Source organism: Solanum dulcamara, chromosome 3 (assembly GCF_947179165.1).
Source record: "Solanum dulcamara chromosome 3, daSolDulc1.2, whole genome shotgun sequence".
Taxonomy (NCBI): domain Eukaryota; kingdom Viridiplantae; phylum Streptophyta; class Magnoliopsida; order Solanales; family Solanaceae; genus Solanum; species Solanum dulcamara.
This window is the reverse complement of record NC_077239.1, coordinates 327,011-354,315: the sequence shown is the minus strand read 5'-3', so window position 1 is coordinate 354,315 and position 27,305 is coordinate 327,011. Positions and strand designations below refer to the sequence as shown.

At 35.6% G+C, this 27,305-nt stretch overlaps 4 protein-coding genes across 9 annotated transcripts; 2 read left to right on the top strand and 2 right to left on the bottom strand.

Moving 5' to 3' along the window:
- Nucleotides 1–1,633: 1,633 nt before the first annotated feature.
- Nucleotides 1,634–5,496, bottom strand: LOC129882026 (uncharacterized). The gene is made up of 3 exons (XM_055956145.1): nt 5,286–5,496; nt 1,980–2,058; nt 1,634–1,828 (listed from the first exon to the last, which is right to left on the bottom strand). Exons 1-3 carry the CDS (start codon nt 5,435–5,437, stop codon nt 1,760–1,762), a joined length of 300 nt encoding a protein of 99 aa, XP_055812120.1. The 5' UTR covers nt 5,438–5,496; the 3' UTR covers nt 1,634–1,759.
- A 1,924-nt stretch (nt 5,497–7,420) lies between these two features.
- On the top strand, nt 7,421–9,544 carry LOC129882025 (transcription initiation factor TFIID subunit 8). Its single transcript, XM_055956144.1, has one exon. The coding sequence runs from the start codon at nt 8,190–8,192 to the stop codon at nt 9,312–9,314; it is 1,125 nt and encodes a 374-aa protein (XP_055812119.1). The 5' UTR covers nt 7,421–8,189; the 3' UTR covers nt 9,315–9,544.
- Nucleotides 9,545–11,620: 2,076 nt separating this feature from the next.
- Nucleotides 11,621–14,510, bottom strand: LOC129882024 (membrane magnesium transporter). The gene is made up of 4 exons (XM_055956142.1): nt 14,332–14,510; nt 14,205–14,257; nt 13,765–13,865; nt 11,621–11,978 (listed from the first exon to the last, which is right to left on the bottom strand). Exons 1-4 carry the CDS (start codon nt 14,402–14,404, stop codon nt 11,888–11,890), a joined length of 318 nt encoding a protein of 105 aa, XP_055812117.1. The 5' UTR covers nt 14,405–14,510; the 3' UTR covers nt 11,621–11,887.
- Nucleotides 14,511–15,327: 817 nt separating this feature from the next.
- On the top strand, nt 15,328–26,875 carry LOC129882023 (phosphoglycerate kinase, cytosolic-like). Of its 6 annotated transcripts, none has more exons than XM_055956136.1 (15): nt 15,328–15,368; nt 15,589–15,793; nt 15,900–15,961; nt 17,480–17,747; nt 18,341–18,684; nt 18,792–19,077; nt 19,629–19,696; nt 19,972–20,220; nt 21,015–21,090; nt 21,571–21,647; nt 21,723–21,772; nt 22,468–22,552; nt 23,266–23,364; nt 25,440–26,144; nt 26,248–26,875. In XM_055956136.1, the coding sequence occupies exons 2-14, from the start codon at nt 15,628–15,630 to the stop codon at nt 25,671–25,673; spliced, it is 2,064 nt and encodes a 687-aa protein (XP_055812111.1). In that variant the 5' UTR covers nt 15,328–15,368; nt 15,589–15,627; the 3' UTR covers nt 25,674–26,144; nt 26,248–26,875. The 6 variants fall into 6 exon arrangements, with proteins under 6 accessions (XP_055812111.1, XP_055812112.1, XP_055812116.1 ...); XM_055956137.1 differs by lacking the exon at nt 15,328–15,368 and having other exon boundaries at nt 15,527–15,793; nt 25,440–25,718; nt 25,810–26,144; XM_055956141.1 differs by lacking the exon at nt 15,328–15,368 and adding an exon at nt 16,886–16,987 and having other exon boundaries at nt 15,777–15,793.
- Nucleotides 26,876–27,305: the final 430 nt, after the last annotated feature.

Here is a 27,305-nt window from a genome sequence, read left to right as displayed (position 1 = left end):
ACAAGTTTAAATTAGTCAGAGCAATGTACGTGTTTGATGTTCCGAATATCATATGATTAAAAAAAAATTCTTACCAAGTTCCACCATAAAGATATGTTCAAACAATAATTAATGATTGCATAAGGTATGGTATTAGTGGGAAGAAAAAACAAAAAGTACCCTTCATAGCTAGCTCATTCAAAGGAAAGTAAGTGGGAGAAAGGGAATTATCAAGCAAGTAACATCAATATCAGCACAGCATGCAATACAAGAAAATGTTTTCTCCCATACCAAACAAATCTAAATCATCACCGGCTATTTATCAAAACACATCTCAATTATCACCGTCGTTCAGGTAGAAAACTTGCACATTTGATAATTCAGATATGAAACTCAAAAAATCGAAATACTTTACATGTGTTTTTAATCCTTTCACTCTACAAATTTAACAAGAGCTGATAACCCAAAATTAGTTAGGCACAGAGAAGAACAAAGAACTAGTCAAGCTGAATTCAAGCAAAATTTAATCAACTGTTACAACAATATCTCCTAAGTGGATTAAAGTACATTTTGGTTTTGACAGTACATGACAATTAAAAAAACTTCCAATAATTGTGGACAAAGTCATACAAGTAATTCAATTACATGTTAGAATTACAAGTGACCACCATTTGTAGATGGACCATAACAAATATTGGAATTTGGACCATCAATTTTTTTTTGGATTGTTATAACAAAATACGATTATATAGAACATAAAAGATAGATTCAACAAAAAAGCATGAAAGTTATAACAAAATGTTGTTATCCAGAAATCTGACTATAGTTCATTGAAAAACATCCAAAAAGATTGAACAAAATCAAAGAAACTAGAAGAACATGGTACACTTATTAAGCTTTTCATCAAGAAGCTCATCAAAACTCAATACTCAAGTACTTTCCAAATTATTCAGCAAAGCTAATGGACATCAAGAAAATGGTGAGAAAAGGAGGACAGTTTCAATGCGGAGTCAAAATATTCAGAGGGGGCTCAAAATAAGAAAGGTAAACACACGAAGAAGTTGTAGAGGATTTAAACATCTACTATATATACATAGAAAATAACTTCAACCATATATAAAACTGTGTAAATTTTCACTGAAGGGGATTTGAATAAACCCCCTCAACCTTACCCGCCTCTGCCCCTACTTCCAACAATGTTTGTTTTAGAGCTGATTTCAGAAGTTGTGAGGTTATTAAAGCCAAATTGAAGAACATGAATTCAATAGGGATGACAATTGGAGCAGGATAGGACGGAACAGATCAAAGCTTATACATTTAAAATTTTAAATGAGACAAGGCAGGTTGTATTTTGGGCCTTTTGGCCTGTTTTTTCACCTGAGGTTGTGCCTAAAGCCAGAAGAGACTAGCAAATAAGATTGCCTGACAAGTAAGGTCTAGGAAGGATAGTGCGTACGCGGAGTTTACCCCTACCTCGTAGAGATAGAGAGGCTAGTGAGATAATACTCTGAATTTGTGGACACGGATCGTTCGCCTCTTTTGTCATCTCAAGTTTAAGTAGAACTCAAGAACACAGTACTATGAACCTATACAACAGATTCAGTATAAGGTCCATCTCAAGTTCAAATAGGAAGACCAGCAATTTAGAGAAAACTAAGGGAATAAATCATGCAGCACTTGAAAATATCACCAAACTTTTCAAAGCTAAAAAATGTTTGAATTCATAGTATCAACAGAACTTTCAAAAGGAAACACCAGCATGCTGATACATTGGAGAAACTTATGGAAAGTAAACAGGCCAATTGAAGTAGTACGAGTCTCGTGCATCTTTATCCATGTACTGGTTCCACTGCAACAAATGAAACTCAAATGAGAAACATAAAGCCAGTAACATTCATCCCAATTTGAAACTAAAGCATTGGAATAAAAATTATCATCGTTTTATAAAACTACATGGCACATAAGAGTTAACATAATCATAACATAAGAAACATAAGTACCTTAAACTCATAGTCCTGATTTTTCTTGAGAGCTTTCTTCCAATGATATTGCTCAAAAAGCATGGCTTTGTCATGCCAGCTGCACATAACAACATATTCAATAAGTCAGCCACACAGAAAAAAGGAATTTTTTTCAGAAATCTCAATCTTGCAGTAATATGGTTGTCGTTGAGACAACACTTACTACTGTGAGTACCTAACATAGCAAATGTAATCACTTGCTGGGGCAGAGACTATTGGCAAGTAGCCATAGTGGAGTGCACCTGCGTCAAACTAAAGTTTTGAAGCTATACTAGCATCCACAACTCAAGAAGCATAGTTCTAATGAGATCAAGAAGGAAAAAGTGAGCCCCCATCACAAATTAAGAATGCACGGAAACTTTGAATGATGTTGTTTAAGTGAACAGATCAAGTGGTTTCCATTTCCAAAAAAAGAAAGCACATGGATTATGCTTAAATCATTATAACCCTTGCCCTGTACTTCAGATCTCGAGAGATAAGCCTTTAAAATTATTAGTATAAAGTAACAGATCAGCATAGGAAAAGATAACAATGACCCAATTTTCTTCAAACATGACCTATCAAACTCCAAATGTGAACTTGGAACGCAGAAGGGAGCCTCATGCTTATCCAAAAAAAGCAGGAAGAAAAGAGAGAAGGGAGCCTCATATTACGGCCCACTACCCCTTTCAGTTCACTCGGACTCCCAGCAAACCACCCTCTCTGCACCAACATTTTGCAAAAAGAATATAAGCCATCTTTTGTTTCTCCTACCCTACTACTAAGATTTACATGAAAGCTCAGACAGATACTCTCCAACAAGCTAAGCATTCTACAGTCATCATGCATTGATGTTTTTCTCTAGTGAATACAGAACTGTTCTACAGAGATGTTCTCATGGCTCTAATTTGATAGTCTTGGACAAAGCAGTACTTAAGAAGTTTCCAAGATTTAAGCCTCGGACAAAGTTCGGTTGAGAGTGATTTTCCTTTCTTCGAGGTGGTGCAAACTCTAAAGACAATTTTCCGTGTTTGAAGCAATTGTCAAATATCCTCAAAACTTATAGTTTTTGCTTTACTTAAGGTGAATCCCTGATCCATTTTTTGTAATCAACAACTGCTTTGTTCTTAATGAGAAAAATAGAAGCAAAATAGTGAGAAAGATTAGGAGTTCAACTTAGCATGAATGTACTGCTCCTTTGTTGTTCAAATGCCAACAGATGTCATTTAGCTAGAAGAGGAGGGAACTTGAGTAGAACGGAACATAAAATAGAGAGATGTGTATGTATTAATTTTTAAAATAAAAAATGAAATAAAAGATTGAAAATAAAGCAGGACAACCTGCTAGTATAAATCAAGTGCCACCTATTCTAAACTTCTGCAACTCAACAAGCCTAATGACAATTTTAAGCCCTCGACATACTAGTGACACCTATTTCAGCAATATAATCTTGCACTAATGAAAAAATCACAGAATGCCTCACTATCGCTCAACAAACTAGTGATACTTATTACAGCAACACTATGTTCTTTGAGTAGGCATTATAGTGTGCACTAACCTTCTATTGACTGTTTGCAAACAAATTTTTAGGATTATATCCACTAAGAGGGTTAAGAAACCTAAATACGCAAAACCTATATTCACCGATATTTCCATTTTGGAACATGCCAAATGGAAATGTCGAGCATCGACAATGTTCCGGACATCTCAATGGGGATGGAGAAAGGGCTAAAGTGAGCAGGAAAAACAACCTTACTCAACTCCTTGATCAAAAACAGATTGACCCAATATCTTTTTTGATATAGACTGACCCCACATCGTTTTACTCTAAACTGTAAAGAGAAACTGGCAGTGTAAAGTCAACAGTTAACTCAATCATAATCACATCGAGAACAGCCTTAACTTTATCAGATAAAGATCAAGAACAGCTTTGAAGGTTAATTACTTATCCACCCAAAAAGATAAAGGAACTTGCAAAGTGAAAAAAGACCTCCCTTGTAGTTTTACAACACCAAATGGACCTCAACTCTACTTCAATTTTTAACATCATAATTTGATATACCACTTTGTCTTTATCCAAAACTAGTTGTAGGTGGCTATATGAATCCTTTATATCAGTTATGTTCTATTCGGACCTATTTGATTCCAATACCAAGTAATTAGTCATTTACGGCAAAGTAGAAGTTCTCTAAAACTAGAGGCAACAATACCAACTAAAAGTAAGAAGCGTCCTACTCATCCCCGAAGAGACGTACAAGTTCCTAACCAAACTACAAAGGCTCCTAACAAGCACCATACCTACTTTAAATATAACAACAGTTGACCAATACCATATGTCAATACCACTCCTCGAAACTACAAGCACACTATATAGAACAAGAATTGAGCCAAAAAAAGGTAACCCATTTCCCACACACTCTCTCTTTCTCTTGCTTTAATAGCTCTTTGCACCACCAACACCATATCTCGATATCACTCCTCAAAATTACAAGCACACTATATAGAACCAAGAATTGAGCCAAATAAAGATAACCTCTTTACCACTCTCTCTATTGCTTTAATAGCTCTTTGCACCACCAACATCACAAGTTTATACCATTCCTCAAAACTACAAGCACACAATATAGAACAAGAACTGAGCCGAATAAATATAACCCCTTTACTTCTCTCTTGTTTTAATAGCTCTTTGCACCACAAACACCATAAGTCCAAACTACTACTCAAAACTATAAGCACCCTATATAAAACAAGAATTGAGCCGAATAAAGACAACCCCTTTACCAGACACTCTCTCTTTCTCTTGCTTTAATAGCTCTTTGCACCACAAACACCATAACTCAATACTACTCCTCAAAACTACAAGCACACTATATAGAACAAAAATTCAGCCAAATAAAGACAACCCCTTTATCAAATTAACAACAAATATAAAACTAATTGTAAGCAAAACAATATAGAACAAGAATTGAGCCAAATAAAGACAACCCCTATACAGCTCTTTCTCTAGCAATAATATCTCTTTGCACTCAATACTACTACTCAAAACTACAAACACACTATATAAAACAAGAATTTAGCCAAATAAAGACAACCCCTTTACAGCTCTCTCTCTCTTGCTTTAATAGCTCTTTGCACCACAAACACCATAACTCAAATACTACTACTCAAAACTACAAACACACTATACAGCACAAGAATTTAACCAAATAAAGATAACCCCTTTATCAAATTAACAACAAATATGAACAAAAACAGAACATTGTTGCAAAAAGAAACTGAAAAAAAAGTGAGTTTTGCAGGTTTTACTTGTATTGATTGGAAAGAGTCCACATGTATGGATTAATCCATGTGAGAGCAGAGAAAGCAGCAGAGCCGATCCATATATTCACGAATCGTTCCGGGTCAGCGTGTGGCACTCCCGGGTCGCCCCTATATGCGTTTCCAAAGTACTTCTCCATTTTCTTCTTCTTCTCAAACGCTAGGAGTTTTCTCTTTCGGCTTATCCCAATTCTCTGTGAGCCAAAAGAAGAATTATATTTATATATGTGCTCTTTTAAGTTTTTAAAGTTCCACATTTTACCCCATGAACTTCTCATAATTTTCAAAAAAATTAAATTAAATTAATGTCTGGTATTATTAAATGAACGTAAAACGCTTTCTAAATTAATGTCTCATATCAGGGGTTGAACTCGAATTCTAAGATTAAGGATAAAAGAATATTTACCATTCTATCATAATTTTTATCCTTAAAGAAATGTGACAGTTTGCTACTAATGTTCTATTTATGATTATTGTTAAACATTAACTAATCAGATTACATTGAGTTAATGGTAAAAGACATGCCTACATATCTCAACTATCTGTGGTTCTATTTATCTATTTAAACTATCACCTTTTCACAAATTTTATACCTCAATTATCACTCTTTTGTATTAAAAACAAACCTTGGTGCTGAGTTGACGTACACAAACAAGCTAATGATTGTAAATAAAAACTTGATCAACTCAGTATCGAGATATATTTTAATATAAAGAGGGTGATAGTTTAAATAGGTAAAGAGAATAATAAACAATTAAATACAAAAATTACTAATATTTTTTAATTTATATGTGCATTGATTATTAACTTCCATTACATTAAAAGAGAAGGAAGAATACACAGAAGAAAAATTAATTGACTAGGATGACAGAAAAAAAAACATCAATGGAAAATTATGCAAGTATAGAATAGTTACAAATCAACTACTTGAATTATGTACAAAGTTCACATATTTATTTATGTAAAACTTTCCTCTTAGATTTATAGTTTTGTAACCTCTATTCAATTTAATGGTGTTTACAACTCTTTACTGATCTCAAATTGGACATCACTTAAGTTATGTTTGAACTTAAAAAGCTTTTAGTAAATGTAGACATTTCTTTAAACATAAGAACAATAACATAAGTATCATTGTAATTTTACAAGTGGGTTATGGAGAGAGTAGTGTGTATGCAGTCTTATTTTAATATTGTGAAAATAGAAAAGTCTCGATTCAAGTAAAACATAAGAAAATCAAGTATAGAAAGGAAACACACTAATGAATAAGTCATAATAAAAACACGTGTGAAAAGTACAATAGAAGTAATAAATAAATAGGGTAACTAAAACAAATGAAACAACAAATAATAATAAGATCGAAGATAAGAGAGTAAGAGAGTAATAACAACAAAACTGACAAAGAAAACTAGACAATACTCAATTACCTACTAATCTTTTATCATAATCCTCAACTTCCACGTCCTCTTATCAAAAGTGATGTCATCTGTAAGCTGCAGGTAAATAAATACGGTAATTAAAGCAAAAAAAATAATAGATTATAATAAAATCGAAGAACAAAATAGTAAGAGAGTAATAACAACAATACCGATAAGAGAAACTAACCAACGTTCAACTACCTATTAATCTTTTACCATAATCCTCAACCTCCACGTCCTCTTATCAAAAGTGATGTCATTTGTAAGCTGCAGGTAAATAAATACGGTAACTAAAGCAAAATAAACAACAGATAATAATAAAATCGAAGAATAAAATAGTAAGAGAGTAATAACAACAAAACCGATAAGAAAGACTAACCAACGTTCAACTACCTACTAACCGTCTACCATAATCCTCAACATCATGTAATCGATAAACTGCAAATAAGTCATATCTAGTCTAATTACTCCTTCAAACACACTTCCAAAATATTTTCAAGAAAAAAATAATTAAAATTCTGTCACTTTATTCATCATATTTAATGAAGTCAACCTAAATAATTTTACCTTTAAGTAATAATTAAAATAAAAGGTGTATGGGTCAATTGTGAGTTTTCTAAACTATATGGGCTTATATGCTATTATTAGAATGTATCTTTTTCTATAAAAAAAAGGTCCCGCTCCAGTATTCGATCCTCCACTCTCTCGATCTAAAAATCCCTTTCTTGGTGTGTACCTTTTAGGGTTTATCAAAAAATTCTCTCCATAAACCCTTCTCTGTTCTCTCAATTTCTGAAGCAATTTCAATTTACTAATCAAGAAACCGGTACCCCAAGTTCAATTAGTCTCAAAAATTCAGCTGTAAGTATTCATTTTCATACAATCTGGTTGTATATTTGGGGCATTTGGTGTTGTAGTTTTACTTGTTAATGTAGCCTAATAGTTAAGGTTTTATGAATTATCAAGTGGAGTTGAGGAATCTTGAGGTGGGTATTTGGTTTTGTTGAAGAATTTGGTTGAGTTTTGGGTTCTGGGGTTCGCATTTTACATCTCCAAGTTGTGATTTTTTCTTTGTTTTTTGGGAAAAGACAGGAGTTTACCAAGTGGGGTTGAGGAATCTTGAGGTGGGTATTTGGTTTTATTGAAGAATTTGGTTGAGTTTTGGGTTCTGGGGTTCACATTTTGCATCACCAAGTTGTTTTTTTTTTTAATTTTGGGAAAAGCTAGGAGTTTTGTAATTCATGTCTACTTGTATTTTGGGCAATTGGGGCTGTTCTTGTACTCCTTAATGCAGCTTAAATGCATAGAGTATGCATGAATTGCAAATGGGTATAGGGATCTTAAACTGCATATTTTTGAGTTGTGGAGTTTTTGTAATGTTTCTAAGTTGTGAACTTTTACTATTAAAGACACGGGTTTGAGCTGAGTGGTGAGGTTTTTGAGTTAAAGAAGCTGTAAATCTTTTAGTAATTTGAATATGATCGTTGGAGGTAATGCCGAGGATAAAAGGGAGAAAGAGAGTACTGTTGATAATACTAGGGAAGAAAGAGTTGGTTCTGATGATTTTGGGCGAGCAATATCGAGGACTGCGGTGGCACAGATATGTGAAAGTATTGGGTTTGAGATTTTCAGTGAATCTGCTCTTGAATCGCTTGCAGACATTGTGATTAAGTATATACGTGACCTAGGCAAGACTGCTAGTAGTAGTGCTAATTTAGCTGGAAGAACACAGTGCAATGTGTTTGATATTATTCAAGGATTAGAGGATATGTGTGCCTCCACTGGTTTTCAACGAGCATCGGAAGTGAACCGTTGTGGGTTAAGTTCTGGTATTGTTAGTGAGATTGTTGAGTATGTGGAATCTGCTGAAGAGATTCCATTTTCTCAAACTCTTCCACATTTTCCTGTGGTAAAACATCCCAGTATGATACCCAGTTTTTCCCAAATTGGTGAAACACCTCCATTTAAGTATGTACCTCCATGGTTGCCTGCATTTCCTGATCCGCATACTTATGTACGGACCCCCACGTGGAATGAGAGGGCATCAGATCCTCGAGCTGATAAAATTGAATTAGCAAGACAGCGAAGGAAGGCAGAAAGATCTTTATTAAATTTACAGCAGCGATTGGTGTGCAATGGTTCAGCAATGGCATCAACTTCTAGGCAGCCAGATGATGTTGGTATTACTTCAAGTGCTAGTAAAAGTGAAAACCCGTTTCTTGCAAAACCTTTTCAAGCTGGTGAGAAAGATGTGGACCCTGTGGCTCTTCCAGCTAAACTTTCTAGTGAGGTAGACAATAAAAATCATGTTTCTTTGCTGGAGACGTTCTCCCCAGCAATTCAGGCGATGAAGGATGGGCTCTCTGAAACAGTAGATGGTACAGAGAGAACACTTCCGGACAAGAGGCTTGCTGTCTGTTTAGAATTTAGACCTGGAAAGAAGGCCTTAGGTGATTCTTTGGATCTGAGGCTTTTGAAAAAGGGTTCTGGGAGAAACGCTTCCTTGTTCCGGCGGGATGAAGAAAGAGATGACAAGAAGAGGAGAGCTGAGTTAATACTGAGGCAATCTAGGGATAATCAGCAGGAGTTAACCCAGTTGTAAATTAGTTGGTTAGCTTGATGGGGTACTTCCATAGTTCCGTCCCCTTTTCAAAACAGCAGCAATTGATTAGGTTTAGGTAAAAGTCACTCATACTGTAATTCTTCTGTGGATGTCACAGAGTCTGTTTGGATGTTGAGATGTAGTAATGTAGAACATTTTTTCGAGCGAGGTTAGTCATTGTTCATTCTCCAATTAATCTATCTCAGTGAGAATCTTTTTTCTTTTGCAAATGAAGTTTCTCCTTCTATATACTCCCCCCCCCTGCCCCGCCCCCCACAGACACACACAAAGAAACAATTTACACAAATGAAAAGGAGGAAATAGAGTAGGAACACAAGTTTTTGAATGACGGTGATGTTGATCATGCATCTATTTGCTTTCGGTGGCTGTGAAATTTTCATTATTCAGTCTTTAATGCAGAAGTTTGAAAGTGGGGTTGATGGATGAAGCATGAAATTGATGAGAAATGTAAATTGTATTTGTTGTTGTTTTCTCTTAACTAGGAAAAGGACTGAATTGCGCCCCTATACATTCTTTTTGTTCGTTTCATACAATCGGTGGTAGTTATTGTGAGTGTGGTAACTCAGGGTCTCAAAGTAGATTCAAGCTGTATGAGTATCTTATATGTCAATATCTATAAGATAAAATAGTAAACAAGCCAAGCTATAATTCAAGTTCTTGCAATGTCCTGTCTGCAATATGCCTTGTACATAGCCAAGGAGTCAAACTTGAAGGTGGTCTTTTTTGCTTAGGACTTCATTTTAGCTTCCCTGATGTCAGATGAATCATTTCAAATCTGTCCTCTTTTTTCTTAAATGAGATTTCAAATCTATTCTCTGTGATTCAATTATTTTGTAACTTCAGTGCAAAGCTAATACTTGACTCATTTGATGTTCAAATCTTGGCAGCAACGATGATACAACTTTATTATACCAACCTTGTGCTTTTAGATGATATTCCTTCACATTCTTAGTCGAAGATGTAATGAAAAAACGTGAGTGCAATTTGCAATGCTGCTTGTGGTAGTGTCTTGCTTCTTCTACTCACTATCAATACCAATTTTTCTCCTTGTGTACATTGTGATCGCAGTTCTCGCTGATTCAGTGATATTTAGTTCCTTCTTTGATGACTTGCCACCACTTACCACTGATCTAACATCAGCCATTTGTTTGACATCATCATGATAAGTAACAATCTGCTAGGTGCTTATATTCCTTGGATTGGGAATCTGTTATATTGATTAAAATGAAACCCAAATTAAATGTATAATGATCTGTGGTGGAAATTGTATCTTTAGTTGGTGAAGGAAAGACAATAGTGTTGTTTGTTTGAATTCTGTGTAAAGGATATTCTTATGAATGTATGGTCACTGCCATTCAGTACTCGTGAGCAAGAACATGTGGTTTCTTTAAACATCTTGTTATCAATTTCTAGCTGCTTTATTGTCCAGATTAGCAGTTTTTGGAGTTCTCTTAGAACCTTGTGGTGTTGTAACTTGTTTCATTCATAGGTAAGGTATGCTCAAGGTAGTTTTTCTATTGTTTCATAAGACAAAAAAGCTACACAGTTATTGCTCCAAGTAGGAGTGGGGTACCCTTTGTTACTTATTTGCTTTGTATAGTTTCTTGTTGGCTACTTCCACTATATATGTCTATATCTCGGATCTCTGGCGTGCTCTCAGTTACTTCTGCTGTTGATTTTGTGTTAGAAGAAGAATTAAGTCGGGAGGTAATACAAACACATTGTAGTTTAGGTGTGTGCAAGTTGCAAATGGAGCCAACTTGGAAGTTTTTTTCAATGCATTCTTCCATTAATAGATTTTCTTGTTGGTTATGCCATCATGCTAAAAGATTTTGTATAATGGGTTCTTTGTAACTGTATACTCCAGTAAACTGCTTCATTTTCTACTTGCATAATCTTGCATTGTAATTAAGCTATGACTTTTGAGTGAATGTATTCTGCAGTAATGCATGTTTTCTCTTCTCATCAAATTAAGTCTTTGAAGCTCAAAGATCTCACCATGGATAATAGACCATGCTAGTTATGATCAAAAATTTCAGTTTATATGGATTGCTTTTGCATGACAAAATCAGGGAGAAACATACTATTTGGTTCATTCAACCAAAATAAGGCACAAAATTGAAATTATGAAAAATAGATGCCCTACATATCCTGCATACACACCACTCTCCCCAGATCCCACAAGTAGGGTCATACATATCCTTCATTAGAGATGTCTAAACAGAAATTTCAGAGTTGTACTGCAAAAAATTCTTTTTCAAAGACCAAGTTCATGTTTCCACAGATAGATAATAAATGATAATAGATACTATGAGATATGTTCTGAAAATTAGAGTCTTAGCATGCAAAAATATAAATGTGCAGAAACTATCTTTTTTTCCGTCTGCTTTTTAACAATTAACATTCCACAGGTCGGCTAGTGCTGCTCAAGTAATCGAATTAGTGTAATAGGAAAACTGTCTAAAACAATCCTCTCCAAGAACAGTTGCGAAAGATGGAGCTGGTCTGAAGGATAGAAGCTGAGTTCATGAATGCTAAATTAGTCCAGACCATCACTTCAACTTCAACTCGGTTTCCAGAGGAAATATTTTTCCACGGTGATTGAAGATCATAAAATCCAGATTGGCAGGCAAAGCGACCACCCTGCATTGTAGAGAAACATAAGATATTCAAAAAAGGACATCGCATATACAATAAGACCAAATGAACTGACTTCTGCTACCAATTCTCACCATACTTGAAGTTAAAACACCAGAACAACGAATGTGCTTTCACACAGTGTTTTCTTTAAATGAGCTTTAGCAACAAAATATACAACAGAAACCAGGTGTACTTGCTTGCCAGGGACCTATCAACTGAACTTTGCCTTTTCTACTTGAGTAAATGCCCTAAAAAGATACCCACAATCTAATCTGTTACCTAGAATGTGATAGGACGGTGATGTAACTCAAATCAAGTGAAATCACGAAAAGCACATAGAAACTTTTACTAATATGTATCCAGAAAGAGACCAGGTAAATAAGAAAGATCCTAAATGAAAAAGAAAATGCATGTCTTTCTAATGAGATGTGATCTGTCTAGGGCTAGCTGAACTAAGCTAAGTGGGCAGGGAAAAAAGGTCGAGGGATAAACAACAGAAGTCATAGTTTGTGGTATTCCGGGGTAGATATAAGTAGGAACGGAAAAAACACATTGGAAAACTATGACTCAAAAAGAAGAGCTGCAAGCACAAGGATTCTGTGGTGGATACTAAACAGTCAAACCAAAGCACATTTAGAGACAAGTGCTTAAAGAAGGGAGCATCAGAGTTAGAAGCTAACACAGTTATCCAGTGGAAAAATGAGAAGTTACATTGGAATGTAACATCTAGCTATATCTAAAAGTCTAAGACATTAACCACAGTAACTCTGATGCAGGAATGGTACAGGGCAAGGCTATTTAATAAAAAGAAAATTATCAACAATGGAAGGAGGAAAATCCTTTGAAGAAAATAAGAGAGTGAAAATAAGATAAGAAGGAGACTAGCAAAGCCTGTGATAAGTCTTTAGACGGCTTGTACTAAAAGCCATAAACACTAAAAAGAGAGAAAGAAATGTATAAGCTAGCACAACTAAGAAGGATGAGGGGTAAAGACGATACTAAAAAAGTTGCAACATGAGGTAGTTAGATTTTTCTGGTAGTGAGATCAAAGAAAGATGGAGAAATCAAGGATAACTTTAAAGATTCACATCCATGACCAAAAGAAACATTAACTCACTCTAAGCATTGTGTCCATTGAAGTAAAGTTATCCTTAAGGAGGTTTGAAAGTGCCTTAAAGAAGTCGGAATAGTATAACTCACCAAGCTACGAAATTTTGTTTGAAGTAGTGCAACATAAAAAAGAAAGACGCGAAACAAGTAGAGATAGAACATCTTAGTTCTGATACATAAAAATGAAAGTGATATTCAACGTTGTCTGAACTTCGAGAAAAGAATGATAAAGTAGACATTTAGGTTATATTTTATAGAGGTTATATTTTTGCTAAAACAAATAACAAAATCGATGAAAATAAATTGGAAGAGGAAAGAGGATTTCCACATGATATTCATTGCCCTAGCCTTACCCCTAACTAGCTGAGGGGCACTTCATCCACGAGGTAAGCCCTAGTTATTCATTAACTTAGAGAAAGAAAATGATATAGTGCCAGAAGAAGCCCTTTGTGAGTGCTTAAGAAGAAAAAAATATATAAAAATATAACGCATGGAGGATATGAGCAAGTGAACATTGACCACCGTGAGACAGTGAGAATAGATGTTCCCATAACTGTGGATTTGCACCAATGATCTATATTCCTACAAGTCCCTAGAACTCCAAAAATTTCTATTATTGCAAAACAAAGAAAAACAATAAAAATACAAGAATCCCAATTTAAAAGAGTGAATTAAGTACCTGTTTTCCTCAGATTGAGGATGGATTGACTTGAAATTTCCAGGGGCAGCCATTGCAGCCCACAAGCATAACACTAAACTAACTATCAATTCGATTACAACCTGCACATTACCCAACATTTAGATCAATCATTACCACATCACAACAACAACATAGGCAGTATAATCCCACAAGTGGGGTCAGTCAAACCTAATGTATACACAACCATAGCACTACACTGTGAAGGTAGAGAGACAGTTGCGGATAAACCTTCGGCTTGAGCAAACATATCAAAAACTCCAGTATGTAAAGCAAATATAGCACCAACAACAACTAACACGATTGAACAACAACAATTTACGATCAATCATTACCATATCACATACATATAAAAGATCAACTTTTTATCAACTGTAGTAACTCGGTAGATTCAACGAAAAAGGTGAAAAATGAAAATTTACATCGATGGGTGGTCCAGAAAACTCCTCCTCAGTAATCTTAAGCAAACCCCTATCTGAAATTGAACAAAAAAAAATTAGTCTTCAAATTGATGCAGCAAAAAAAGGGGAAAAAACCTAAGGGAATTACATTGGATAGTGGAATAGGTAGCATGAGATAGAATTAGAACACCGATGACGCCAACGAGGAAACCGGCACCCATCTTGGTCGGAGAATAGATCGGCGGCCGGTGAAGACGATTTTTGACGGCGAAGATCAGTAAAAGTGAGCTAAATCTGCTTAGCTGGTCGTTCTTTGAAGTTTTAGCAGAGTAGATCCGTATTTCTATTCGGGTCGGGTACTTATACCCGACCTAATATTGAGACTTTATTGCAGAAGTAGACCCTGTATTTTCACTATTTATTTATTAGACCCTCGGCTCAATATAAAAATAATCTAGAAAAAAAACGTTATGAAAATATAAGAGACAATAGATAGTAACATAAACAACACATAATAACAAAACTACTATAATAAAATAATATTATAATTGAACTACAGAAAATCATATATAGCAATAGAGATTGAGGAACGAGAAACTACGAAAGTAGTTCTACGCCTACTAGTAAGGAGCAATAAGACAACACACTCCTATCTATTGGAATGGACGCACTCCTACCAACTAATTTCTTTACATTCATGTGTCATTCATACATGTCCTCGGTAAGCTGTAACTATGTCTTGTCTTGTCTTGTTTAATTACTTCTCCCTAATACTTTTTTGGTTTACTTTTATCTCTGCTTCTAAATTCATCCATAGTTAATCTCTCATACGTCTGCAAAAGTTTTATTTTATCATATTCAGAAACATTGAAATAAATTATATTTGAATTTATCCTTTTGTGATTCATGCTTTACGGTAATGAAATTTTAACTAGCAAAAAAGTGATAATTCAAGTGTTATATGGTGCAACCATTCTAAAAGAAAATATTCTTATTCCTTATACGAGAACTTATTTTGAGGGAGGATTCTGTAGCTCTTAATTCTTGAAGGGATTTATATGTATAGTCTCATACTAGTGAGGGGGATCAATGCAATTTACTTTCTTAAAAATATATTAGAAAAACTAGATATTGTGTCTAGACATTTTATCTTCATTCAACTGTCACTTTTGTCAGCCATTTTAGGTAAGTAATTTGCTAATTTTTGCATCATTTTTTAGTTTCATTGATATAATTACTATATTAGGTACTGTGTTTTTCATGAGTAATTTTTATTTATTTAAAAAAAAATGGGGTAGGGAAGGGGAAATGGGGAAGGGAAAGTTCAGTGAACCAATTAAGCTACTAAAATTCTTCGTAATTTTTATTTATTGTTCCTATGGAGAATTTGATATTTTTCTTGCAGTCTGTAGTTCAAAGTTGATTCATAGTGAGCAACAAAAGGATGAGTCAGGTTCTGGATTTCTTCTTAGGATACTCTTTACCTAGAATATCAAATTTCCACAATGGTTGTAAAAAATTTCAAGATTTGCGAAAAATTAGACTGCGTTTGTCGTATGGGAAATGTTCTGCAGTTCAAGAATGTAAAAAGATTCAATTTTTACAGCAAGGTTAGTACCAAAACTTGATGTCCCAAGTTATAGAGCAAAAAAAAGTTCAAAAAAATTGTTATCTTGCTGTTATTAATTGTGTTTTTAATATGATTTTCTTTTCCAGCTTTAAATTTGGAGCTAGCCGATTATGCTGATTTGCATTCAATTCGAGAGGAGTTAATTTCAGTAATTTTACTTTTCTTACATTTTAAGAAAAATACTCGACTTACTTTCGTGTATGTAAATTATTAGGTTCATACCCCTAACTGCTGCATTACTTACCAAATGATGTTTTACTAACGGCGGAGTCAGTATTTTCAGTAAAGGAATTCAAAATATAAAAAAGTAAACACATGAAGAAGCTAAGTGGATTTAACATTTACTAGATATACATAAAAAATAATTTTGACCATGTATATGTAGTGTCATTTTCCGGCAAAACTTGTGTCGCTTAGCTCTGTTCGTGCTTATAACTATTGTGCTCTGAATCCCCAAGAGTCAAAGAATGTGCCATATCCAATAAACAGACATATAATGCACATACTTTCTTGCTAACTATAAATCTGAATTAGCGTGTCGTTTTATCTTTTATCCCTATTTTAATGCTTCAAGCTTTGGTTATTCTATGTCTATATGTGTTAACTGCACTTCTGTGCATCATATTCAATTGAATTAAATTACATTTCTCCTCTTGATATAAACCAATAAAAGTATTGACTTTCATGAATGAGGTAGGTATAGGCAGATAGCTGTATTTACTGATGCAATATGTATTTGCTATTGTTAAAGAATCTTAGATTAGAACCAAACCTATTGGAAATCACAGAATTGCGTATTAATTATTAGTAAGTGCCTCAGTATCTCGTGATCAATCATTGTGGAGTAATGTATATAACAACTGTTGCTGGTTGAAATTATTACTCCGACGTCTCAAAAGATCTTGCATCTTATCAATGAGAACCCCTGACCTTAGGTTGCATTTTAGATGCTTACATCTATTTTATTACGTATGTTAAAAGAGTTGAAGTCTCCGGATAATTTGGTTTTACTGTGAGTACCAGGATAGTTGTTGATTTTCGGTGGTATTATTAAGTCACTTCTATTCAGAAGCTGCAAGGTTTTGGTTCAATGGCTAAGGTACTGCACACACGTCACGAGTTTGAAACTTAGCTGTTGAGCAAGTCGGCTATTCAAGTGGAGAAGGATAGAGAGGTTGGCCTATTACATACCAGCTTTCAAAGCTAGAAAACAGCTAATTTCTCTGTGATTAAAAAATTCGTTTTTGTATATCATGTGCTGTAATTTTATGCAATGATTAAAACTTGCCCTCCTAGTTTGAGTAGTGTTAGTTCAGCAACGAATTAGGAAAGTTTTTATATATTAAAGTGCTCCTTTCGAAAACTTTTACGTGATACACTTTTGAATGAGCATGAAGATTCAGTAGTTAGTTTTTCATGCATATTTTTAGTTTCGTATGTGCGTAAACTATTTGTTTGCTGGATTTCAACGTGTTTAAACTGGCCTGTCAATTCTTGTTTCTGTTCAATTAATTTCACATCCTAGAAAGGAAAACATGTTACTGAACATTGGACTGAAAATTCAGTCTTCTATAGTTTGTGTCATACGTGACAATATTTATTGTTTTTTCATGTGCCATTCAGTGTGCTGTCTGTTCTTCTTACTCAGACAAGAATCCACTTTTAGGCTGAATCTTGTGATGGGAGAGATTCCGATATCTTACCTCATGTGCAAACCCTTAGAAACTTTCCGGAGGAGGAGTTATTTGGAAAAGTTGTCATGGTCAGATTGGATTTGACCATCCTTCTAAGGGAGCAGAAGAAACAGCAGTCTCCAGCAGCTCGTGTGGTTTCAACCATCAAGTATCTATACAAAGCTGGGGCAAAATTGATTCTGATAAGTAGCTGGAGTCTGAGAGCTGACTCGCAGCTTCTCAAATTGGAGTATGTTGCAGGTATACAAATTTACTTACTTTTCACTTATTGTTCGTGTTGCTTCTACTCATCTGTGAACTTAGGCTTAGCTTCCCAGAGTACAGTGTTATCAAAAGCAAAAACCGCAAAAGAACTCTAAGGTCTGATGGGGCTATAAGCATGCGGCTTTAATGATTAAAGGCGCAGAGGAAGAAAAAATACAAATATATATGTTTAGTACAAGACTAATAATTATAAGCATGAATAACAAATATATGAACAAAGAATTTGAAAAAAAAATGATAAAGTGAAATATCAGTTGTTTAGTGTCGCCTCTTTAGAAGAGGCTCATTGGCAAGGAAAAGTATGCCTTAGAACCTTGATGATGACACTGAAGCGCACATTAAGCGAGGCAAAGTGCTCAACACGTTTTGAGCCCCTCTTCAGGGCTTGAGCGCCCCTTTGACAACACTGTCGGAGTATGAAAAACCTATGTAAACACAATATTCTAGGCAATGATGAAGGGCCTGCTTTGATACACTTCTTCTTCTAGTTTTTATTTTTAATTTTTTTTCTGTTCCAATAAAACATGTTTTAAATGGAGTTCAATTGATCTGGACAATGTTTTCTGCAGAATTTCTATCGTCAGAACTTGAACTAAAAGTCATACCAGTGGAGCTTGGTTCTGGTTTTGAGCAGTCCCTGATGGAAGACAGACATAAATCTGACATCCTTCTTCTTGAGAACCTTTCTCAGTTTAAGCAGGAGCAAGCCAATTGTTCGGAGTTTGCACGACGCCTATCATCTGGTGTGGATATCTTTGTTAATGATGCATTTTTTCAATCACATAAGATTCTTGCGTCAAATGTTGGTATTACCGGATTCTGCTATGCGTCCATTGCGGGATTTCACTTTGACGAGGGAATGTCTCAACTGAAGAAGATAATCGAGATGAATAAAAGGCCCTATTTTGCAATAGTATGCATCCGATAATCTTTTTCAAGTATTTGTCAGATTCTTGATAAAATGAGAAACGGACTTTTTTGGTTCACGTATCGCAAGTGATAATTTGAGATGCAATGCAGGTCGGTGGAGCTAATCTCGCTGGGAAAGCAGCAGCCTTGCAATTTTTGGCATCTAGATGTGACGGCTTAGTGTTTGTTGGAGATGCTGCATTTCAAATAATGCATGCTTTTGGATTACCTGTTCCTATGGATTTGGTGGAACAAGAATCACTAGAGGCAGCCCATGTGCTAGTTGAGGCTGCAAAGGCAAGAGGAGTAAAAATCATAGTACCAAAAGACTTTTGGTGCCTCAATAATTACTATCCGTCGCAGATGAAGATTTTTCCTGCTAATCATATCATGGATGGTAAAGTTAAATCTCTTAAATCTTCAGCCTAGGCCCAAGGTCTGCATTGTTTCATTTGCTAGATTAAGGACTAAATGGACAAGAAATTGCTGAACAATTAAAAAATTGAAAATATATACTTCCTCTGTTTCAATTAGTTTGTCTGGTTTTGACTTGACACGGAGTTTAAGAAAGTAAAGAAGAGTTTTGAATCTTATGGTCATAAATTAAATATATGTAGAATGTACCAAAATGCCCTTTAATCTAGTGATCTTAAACATGTCAGGTGGTAAGTTAGAATTAAAGAGTTGCCATAATAGGAAAGAGACAATTCTTTTTTAAATGGACGAACAAGGAAAGTAAGACGAAAAAATTGAAACGGAGGGAGTACCGTACATTGGTGAATGATAAATTCTTATTCCTCTCTGGCAATTTTGGTCCTTATTTAGGAAACTCCATTTGTGTGAGCTCAAGCTACTTTTGTTTCTGAAAGTTTGAGAATATCTCTCTAGTATTTACCATAGGGATGATAGTTTCTAAGATATTTAAGGATTTCAATTGTTTTTCCTTAGGATGGAAACCTGTAGATGTTGGACCTAACACATTGGAGGGAATGATGTCCGTGCTTTCAAGATGCAAGGTAATCACTGAAGTTCCTTCTGCTGAAGGTTAGATTTAAAAGTGCTTGCTCAATTTTGAGGTCATCCTTTGGTCTTCTTTGACTAGTTCCATGAGTTCATAGGATATCTCGTCATGATTGCAATGGTAGGTTTAACCTATGATTTGCATCTATGAAATTGGTGTGGAAATTTCTGTGATCTTATGATATAACTTAAGATGATGATTTTTTTTTGGTACAATCTATTCTGTGGAAACAATATATGCTCAGAGAAGTATACTTTCATTGTTTTTCAGAAAATTTTGTGGATTGGAGCTTTAAAGTTCAGCTCATCACAACAAGAATCTGTTGGAGCATCCAAATTAGCTGTGATGCTTTATAATCTTAGTAAAATGAACTGTGATCTTATCATGGTCGGCAAACAGGCATGTGAGACATTTGTTGGGAAATCAAGCCATGTAACAGCTGATATGATTGAAAACGCTTCCATTGTCTGGGAGTTTCTGAAAGGGAGAAAGCTTCATGGGCTCTTGGCACTAGATAGAGTAAGCCTTTTCTAACTCAACATGCTGTGTTAAAGAAATTTTTAAAATCCTGATACACATCGTTAACAACCAACCCACTTGTCTTGGATCCAGCTTCCTCAAGTTCTCTAGATAGAAACAGACATCGTATTAATAGAGAAAAGGAGGTAGACACATGAATAAGGACAAGTATTTCATTCAATAGGAACTGATACCACAATAAATAAGCTCATTAATTGCCCCTCCCATCCATTTTTCGAACAGCTTTGTTATGCTTTCTAAGTCGAGGGTCTATCGAAAATAGTCTCTCTATCTCTACGAGGTAGGGATAAGGTCTGCGTACACGCTAGCCTCTCCAAACACCACTTGTGGGATTACATTAGGTATGTTGTTGTTATCAATAGCCCCTCCCATTCACATCTTGACCAATGTTTGCAACATTGGCCACATGTTATGTACTAAAAAAAATATGACGATTCCTTTGTGAAGTGAAGCATACTAGCTGGGGTGGCGGAACTATATATGTTGGGAAATATTTACTTGAGTAGAGTAGCAATGCAAGGTGTCGGAGTCTTAATTCCTCATGAAGGAACTACTAACCTACTTCCCCTCACCCCGGCTCCTTTTCTGGATAACTGCATGACATACGTTTCATGTTTTTTTTCCTTTTCCTGTGCTCTAAGTACTTTCATATTCAATTAAAGTGGTTCTAACCATTGAACTTGACTTTGAACGTGCCAACTAATATATAAAGTATGCTTACCAATAGATGTGTATTAGCTTCAGAACTAATTGAGTGTTTGGTGTTTGTGCAGTCATACCCATTTGAGTTGAATTGGGATGCTATATATGCCAATACGACCCTACCTCTTGTTGTTGACGTAGGAAGTGGTAAATCTCTCTTTCCCTGATTCAATCTTTCTATAAATCTATCAGACTATTTGGGTTTGAATGTGCATAGTCATTTGATTACGCCAATAACAACTCCATATTTACAATGGAACATGAAAATTTTCCCGAGGAAATTTGTCTGGAGGGACTCTAATTTAGTCTTTCAAATACTATTGTAGTTTCCTATTTGTGAGCAATGAATCCACTGGTTCCCCCATACTCATGAAGGAAGCTTAAACCCCGTAGTTTCTCTATTTATAATCTGCAAATGAGCCTTATAGTTTAATACACACGATGTTTGTGCTAGACTTTCAACAACAAGAACAAGTGTACTTCAACCACCTTATGTAAATAAATAAACTTTTAGTTTTATTTTCCATTTCATTAGCTTTAGCTAACATATCGAAACCCACGCTGTTGTGTAGCATTTAAGGACACAATTAGTTTTTAGTTCTCACAGTTGAAAGCATAAAATTACAGGCAACGGCTTATTTCTGTCCAGAATGGCAAAGATGAGGAAGGATTGGAACTTTCTTGGAATGGAGATAAATGAAAAGGTTTAGTCTTATGCAGAATGTTTCTCTGCTGCTTCCTGTTCTAAGTTTAACAATTTTGTCTTTGCATTTTTCCAGTTGGTGAGCCGTTGTCTTGATCATGTTTCTCAATCTGGCATGACAAATGAGTATGTGTTTTCCCTACGTAATTTCTTTATAAGATATGCACTTGATTAGAATCTTCCGGAGGAGCTGAAATTTGTGTTCCAAATTGTTCCCAGTAAAGACAACTGTTTAAGTGTATGGCATACTGTTTTAAGTTGTCAATGTGTTCCAAATATATATAGCTCCTCTGACAACATAAAACAGTTTGGCATACAATTCTGTTTTTGGCTGATTTCTGTAGTCTTCCTTTCAAGATGTTAATTTGCAGGATTCTTACATTTTTCTCCCCAGTCCCCGGGATTTTCACTTTTATCACTGACTGCCTGCCTCTTCTTCATGCTTCATACCACCTCAATGAATTGGCGATAAACATGTGAACTATAAAGACCACAAATAACTTTGAATATTTTCAGTAAACCATCTTATCATGATTTAATAAGGATGTTAAACAAGAGACGGGTATCATGAGGTGTTGCATTAACATTTTTTGAAATTGTTGTGTTTCTAAAGGATGTAGCATTCTCCAATCCCTTCAGCTAGCTATTGTGTTTATAATCTAAGTTAGCAACCAATATGCCTTATTTCTTTTAAATTCTAATTGCTGTTGAAGATTGTCAAAGTCGCTGCCTTAAAATCGTGCGCACTAACCATTGCACTTGTATTATAGCAGCAGATAGTCCTGTATTTTATGTGTTCTGATTTTGTGTTATGTTCTTAGATACTTCATAGCAACAAATGCCACATCAACATTCCGGTACATTGTTTCCAGTTACCCCGGTGATCTGATGCTTGTGTCAATTCAGGTAGGTAGCATTTTGTTGCTTCTTTTGAATAGAATCTAAGATACATATCGAAATGCCATGGTCAAGGCTGTCCATGTAATTGCTTATATGTTAATAACAAGGAACAATCAAGTTTGGCATATATATATATTTAGTTAATGGTCAAAAACACACCTAAAATATTCCGGATTTTTGAGTTTTTCACACCTGAACTATCAGGTATGCAAGTTTCCTACCTAAACTATCACCAACTATTTATCAAAACACAACTCAACTATTTGTTCCCTTTTCCTACGTGAAATATAATTATATAACCATTGTTCAGATGGGAAATGGGAACAATGGACAGTTGAGGCGTGTTTGATAAATAGTTCACGTAGGAAACTCACAGCCCTGATAGTTTAGGTATGAAAACTCGAAAAAAGGAGATATTTTAGGTGTGTTTTTGACCCTTCACTCGATATTTAATATGACCTCAGTATGATGTAACATTCAACAAAGTTCAAATTATAAGAGTTGCTAGTTGATTCTTACAATTATTGATGGATTGAATCAATATGATCAGAACTACTACTGGCTGATTTGTTTAGTAAATACTCCCTCCATTTCAATTTATTTGTCTGGTTTTGACTCGGCATGGAATTTAAGAAAGTAAAAAAGGTTTTTGAATCTTGTGATCTTACATTAAAGATATGTAGAATGTGCCAAAATTTCAACTTTCCTCGCAACTGCAGTGTCCAAATCCAGATTTCAATAAAACAGAACACCGATGGAGGATGGTGCAGAGATCATTAGTTGAAGCGATAGCAGACTTGCTGGCTTCTGATGGGAAGGTATGATAAATGCATCTCTCTGATGCTATGTGTCTTGATATGCATTTGTGTCTCGTGTTGAATTGTTATTCTATGTGTGATTGAAGAAGCAACAAAACTTTGACATGATTCAACAACAACAACAACAACCCAGTGAAATCCCACAATGTGGGGTCTGGGGAGGGTAAAGTGTACGCAGACTTTACTCCTATCAAGGTAGGATGACTGTTTTCGAAAGACCCTCGGCTCAATAAAAGCATAAAAAGAGGTCAGATAAGGCTAAGAAGTTCAAAGCGATATGGAAAAGCAAATAACGTAAGTGACACAGATAAAATAGAGTAATCAAAGTATAGAAAGTAATAGATAATAGCATAAATCAACGCACAAGAAATTATAGTTCGCTAATGCGCCTACTAATAAGGAAGAATAACGAGAGTATGTACTAGCCTTCTACCCTAATGTGGGTCCTCCACATCCTCCTATCTAAGGTCATGTCCTCGGTAAGTTGTAACTGCGTCATGTCCTGTCTAATCACCTCTCCCCAATATTTCTTTGGCCTACCCCTACTTCTTTTGAAACCATCCATGGCCAACCTCTCACACCTCCGCACTGGAGCATCTGTGTCCCTCCTCTTCACATGCCCAAATTATCTCAGTCGCATTTCCCGCATCTTATTTTCCACCGAGGCCACTCCTACCTTGTCCCGAATAGCCTCATTCCTAATCCTGTCGCTCCTGGTATGGCCACACTTCCATCTCAACATTCTCATCTCGGCAACTTTCATCTTTTGAACGTGAGAGATCTTAACTGGCCAACACTCCGCCCCATATAACATAGCCGGTCTAACCACCACTTTGTAGAACTTGCCTTTAAGTTGTAGTGGCACCTTCTTGTCACATAGCACTCCGGAAGCGAGCCTCCATTTCATCCACCATGCCCCAATACTATGTGTGACATTATCGTCAATCTCCCCGCTGCCTTGTATGATAGACCCAAGGTACTTGAAACTACTTTTCTTTTGGATGGCTTGGGCACCAAGCCTAACTTCCGCGCCAACCTCCTGAGGTGTCTCACTGAACTTGCACTCTAAGTACTCTGTCTTGGTCCTACTCAGCCTAAACCCTTTAGACTCCAAGGTATGTCTCCAATCCTCCAGCTTAGCGTTAACTCCGCTACGAGTCTCATCGATCAGGATTATGTCATCGATCAGGACATGATTCAAGTAGTAACATAAATGACAGATATTGTTAAGAAAGTGGACCTTGGGTTTAAATCCGATCCCAAAAATTAGCTCACAAGGTGAGGATTAATCAAGATCATATAATAGACAATGTATTCCCTCAATCAATGTGGGACACTCGAACACTTTCGACTCCTGCATGCTCAAGACTAATAGCCTGTTTGCCAAGCTTTTGGGAGACCAAAAGTGCTTAATTTTAGAAAAGTGAGGTGTTTGGCCGAACTTATTGGAAGAAAATAAGTGCTTCTGAAAGTAGCAAAAACTGTTTCAGAAGCTTTAAAAAAAGTAGTTTTCTCAAAAGCGCAAATACACTCGGAAGTACTTCTTAAAAGCTTGGTCAAATACTAATTGCTGCTCAAAAATGCTTTTAAAATTGATTGTGCTAACAGAAACTGCTATTCAACAAAAGTACTTTTGAAAAACACACTTCCAAAATAAACTGATTTTAGAAATTTGGCCACACAAGCTATAAATGTCTAAAGAGTCATTTGAAAACACAACGATGAGTTTGGCTTTGGTACCTCGTTAAGTAATTGGACCTTAGGTCTAACTCAATCCCAAAAGTTAACTCATGAAGGTGACAATTTTGTTAGAATATCAAGAGAGCGTGTCTAAATTCATACATTTCGAGTTTCATTTTAACTGTAGGGGAGTGCAATCAACCAACAAAGACTCCATGAATTCACCTTTTTTCTTGTTTTGTCCTTTAATGATTAAGGTGTAAAGTGCAAACATTCATATTCTTTATCAGATACCTGAAAGTGGCTCGGGCTGATATGTTTTGTGTGAGACGGACAAAAATCATTTCATGAGAGAAAAGAGGAGTACTAATACAAATCTGTTATCGTAAACACAGGTATTTCTCCAATCTGATGTAAAAGAAGTTGTAGCGAGAATGAAAGAAGAATTTATGAAATATGGCAAAGGAAAGCTCACAGTAGTGCCTCATTTGGAAGATAGCACGAGTTTCCGAGATGGTTGGTTGAAGGAAAATCCCTTTGGCATTCGATCAGATTGGGAACAACATGTTATAGACCGTGAAGCTCCTATGTACAGATTACTGCTATTGAAATCTTCACCTTCTGGTTGAGATAGTTGAAACAGGGTGGATTATTCAACAAACAAATTCGCTGAGGTAAATTTCATACTAACCTTCCAAGTTGAGTAACTTTCTGAGAGTTTCCGAGATGGTTGGTTGAAGGAAAATCCCTTTGGCATTCGATCAGATTGGGAACAACATGTTATAGACCGTGAAGCTCCTATGTACAGATTACTGCTATTGAAATCTTCACCTTCTGGTTGAGATAGTTGAAACAGGGGGGATTATTCAACAAACAAATTCGCTGAGGTAAATTTCATACTAACCTTCCAAGTTGAGTAACTTTCTGAGAGTTTCCGAGATGGTTGGTTGAAGGAAAATCCCTTTGGCATTCGATCAGATTGGGAACAACATGTTATAGACCGTGAAGCTCCTATGTACAGATTACTGCTATTGAAATCTTCAGCTTCTGGTTGAGATAGTTGAAACAGGGTGGATTATTCAACAAACAAATTCGCTGAGGTAAATTTCATGCTAACCTTCCAAGTTGAGTAACTTTCTGAGAGAAAAGCCCTTAGTTGAGTGACCATTTGAGATATTATATCGCACTTTTGTTGCCAAACAGATTGTCTCGGAGTTTGAACAGAGGGCATAGAGAAAAGAATGGGAGCTGAAAAACAGTACCAAAACTACACCAAAGTGAGAAGAGTAGGAGATTCATTTCACCATCTTCAGTTAACATGATTGAATTTATTTTTGATTCTTTCTGTTCAAACAAAAGTCGAGTTGATCTCTCAGATGATCACTCAACTACTAATTATTATCTCAGAAAGTCACTCTCTTTGTTGAGAAAATTGAAATCAAGAAAAAAAGTGACTATCTGAGATAATATGACCATGTGAGAAATCAAGTCGACTTTTGTTTGAATAGAAAGAATCAAAAAACACCTCAAGTGAAATCGCGTCAAAATACAGGATTATAGATGTTATACTATGTACTAATTAGTTGATTTTCCCATTCAGAGATCAAAATACACAACTAAGTTAGAAGTACGAATTCATTTTGTTATGCCTTCTTGGTGTTGATTGATACTGGTCGCACCGACAATGTTACGATTACTTAGGCTATCAGTATATTTTAACTTATTTTACAAAGATAATAAAAGTTTATTTCATTAGTTAAAACCATTAGAGAGAGAGAGAGAGATACTCTTGCTTATATAATTTTTATCCATACGTTTTGATTGACGTTCACATTTTCATGGTCGCCAAGTATCTGAAATCTATTGGTTCGATTAATCCAAAATTCCAATGTTCTAAGACAAAAAACGCTCTCTAAGAAAACGTTATACTTTTTCCGATACCTACTCCGCAAGGTCTCGCTCCCTTCACTTCCTCTTTAACAAGATATGACCCTTTTAGTGGCAATAGTGGCGTACTAAGACTCCACACCATCCTTATCAAGATAAAAATTGTGCCTCCTTGTCACTTGTAAAGTCCAAGAATGAATGCTTATTAAAAAATCGATAAGCTAATGTGTCATCGGGAATGAACTTAAGTTGTTTCACTTCAAAATGGAGGTTTGTGGTAACAGTAGATTGACAGACACAACTCCAAGGCCTGAGTGCCTAGGTTGTAGTCATAAGAGTGGTTGTCGATGCATTCCAGCTGCCAAATCTTCGAT